Genomic DNA, 1,631 nt, shown 5'->3' with positions numbered 1-1,631 from the left:
GTTGTGATGGATGGTGATAATGGTCTCAACATCCGTAACTGGGGTTACTATGAACCGGCCACATCGTTTAAGAGCCACCTGGGGCTGCAGCTGATGTCATCCATGCCGGAAAAGCCTTTAATCGGAGGGCGCAATGCTGCGGTTTTATCTGCCACAAATGGGGCATTTCACCACAGAGACATTGGTATGTCCCACGCTACATACCCTATGGAATACACGAGAGATGCTTGGATTAGTAGTTACAGGGACAAGTATATGAATATGATACCTACAAATCATAACTATGGTGGTATTCCAGAGACATCTTCGGCACATCAAATTCAAATGATTCCACCGCCGGAATTGCCGAAGGAAGAAAGGGCAGTGGAAGAGGAACCTGTTGTTGAGAAGGCAACTGGGGGCAGTCGTAAGAAAAGACAGAGTCCTAAGGTGCCGAAATCTCCCAAGGCAAAGAAGTCCAAGAGGGGCCCTCGTGTGCCAAAGAATGAGAATGCTCCCACAGTTCATCGTGCAAGGGTTCCAAAGAAAACTACTGAAATTGTAATAAATGGTATTGACATGGATATTTCTAGTATTCCAATCCCTGTTTGTTCATGCACAGGAGCAGCTCAACANTGTTACAGATGGGGCTCTGGAGGGTGGCAATCTGCATGTTGCACAACAGGCATGTCAGTTTATCCTTTGCCTATGAGTACCAAGCGGCGTGGTGCTAGGATAGCTGGAAGNAAAATGAGTATAGGAGCATTTAAGAAAGTTTTGGAGAAACTTGCAGCTGAGGGTTATAACTTTTCTAATCCTATTGATTTGAGGACTTATTGGGCAAAACATGGCACCAACAAGTTTGTCACTATTAGGTAGGTCTCCTCTATCGTCAACTAGCTTCTTATTCCTTTGAATCTGTTTGTCATGTATATATATGTGTATTTGGCCAGAGACTGAGGCTTCTTAGTGGTTTGTAGTACCAGAATTTTCGAGGTCATAAGACATTTCCTGTTCTTTTCTGACTTTAGTATCATCACTTCTTTGGATTGAGTGCCTGGGTATTCAATCATTCGGTTGGTGGGTTGGTTCTGACAGGGAACTAGCTGATAGCATCTTGTCTTATTGATATTTAGAAGTAAATTTTATCAGTTCATGAAATTACTGGTGTTTGAATGTTATATCCAATCTCTTTTCTACTTCCAACTAGTTTTGTGAGTTCAGTTGTTCAGTGTTGTATTTTTTTCTTATAAAGAATGCCAGAGGTGTTCCAACCCATATACAGAATCTAGGCCTGAAAAAATTTGTGCAGCATAAGGATACAATATTTTATACTATTAAGAGTATAAATAACTCAACAAAATATCCCTTTTCCTAGACTCCCACTAGACCATAACACCATAAGCTTTCAATAATACAATATTCCGACCCGAAAGTGTAATCCAAGAACAACTTGATGAGTTCAGAAGGTCTGCATCAGTATTTGATTATGCCAAGATGAAGTTATACCTCATCCATAAATTCATCACTGCTTTTCTGGAGATGTGTCTTTCATGTAACATTGTTAGCAGCTTTGGTTTGTTATCCTGAATCTTTTCTTCCAAAATTCACATTTCAAATTAGCTATAAAGAATTTGAACATAATTTCTGAT

General features: G+C 40.1%; 1 protein-coding gene across 1 annotated transcript in view; it reads left to right on the top strand.

Moving 5' to 3' along the window:
* Positions 1-1,160, top strand: part of LOC106773053 (protein BASIC PENTACYSTEINE2) — an 8,447-nt gene extending 7,287 nt beyond the window's left edge. The window contains exon 4 of the mRNA XM_014659742.2: positions 14-1,160. Coding sequence (XP_014515228.1) covers positions 14-858 — 845 coding nt within the window. The 3' untranslated portion in view covers positions 859-1,160. The remainder of the gene's footprint in view (positions 1-13) is intronic.
* The last annotated feature ends 471 nt before the right edge of the window (positions 1,161-1,631 follow it).

This window comes from Vigna radiata, chromosome 1 (genome assembly GCF_000741045.1).
Source record: "Vigna radiata var. radiata cultivar VC1973A chromosome 1, Vradiata_ver6, whole genome shotgun sequence".
NCBI classification, from domain to species: Eukaryota; Viridiplantae; Streptophyta; class Magnoliopsida; order Fabales; family Fabaceae; genus Vigna; species Vigna radiata.
The sequence above is the reverse complement of the archived record's forward strand: the minus strand, read 5'-3'. Positions and strand labels throughout refer to the sequence as shown.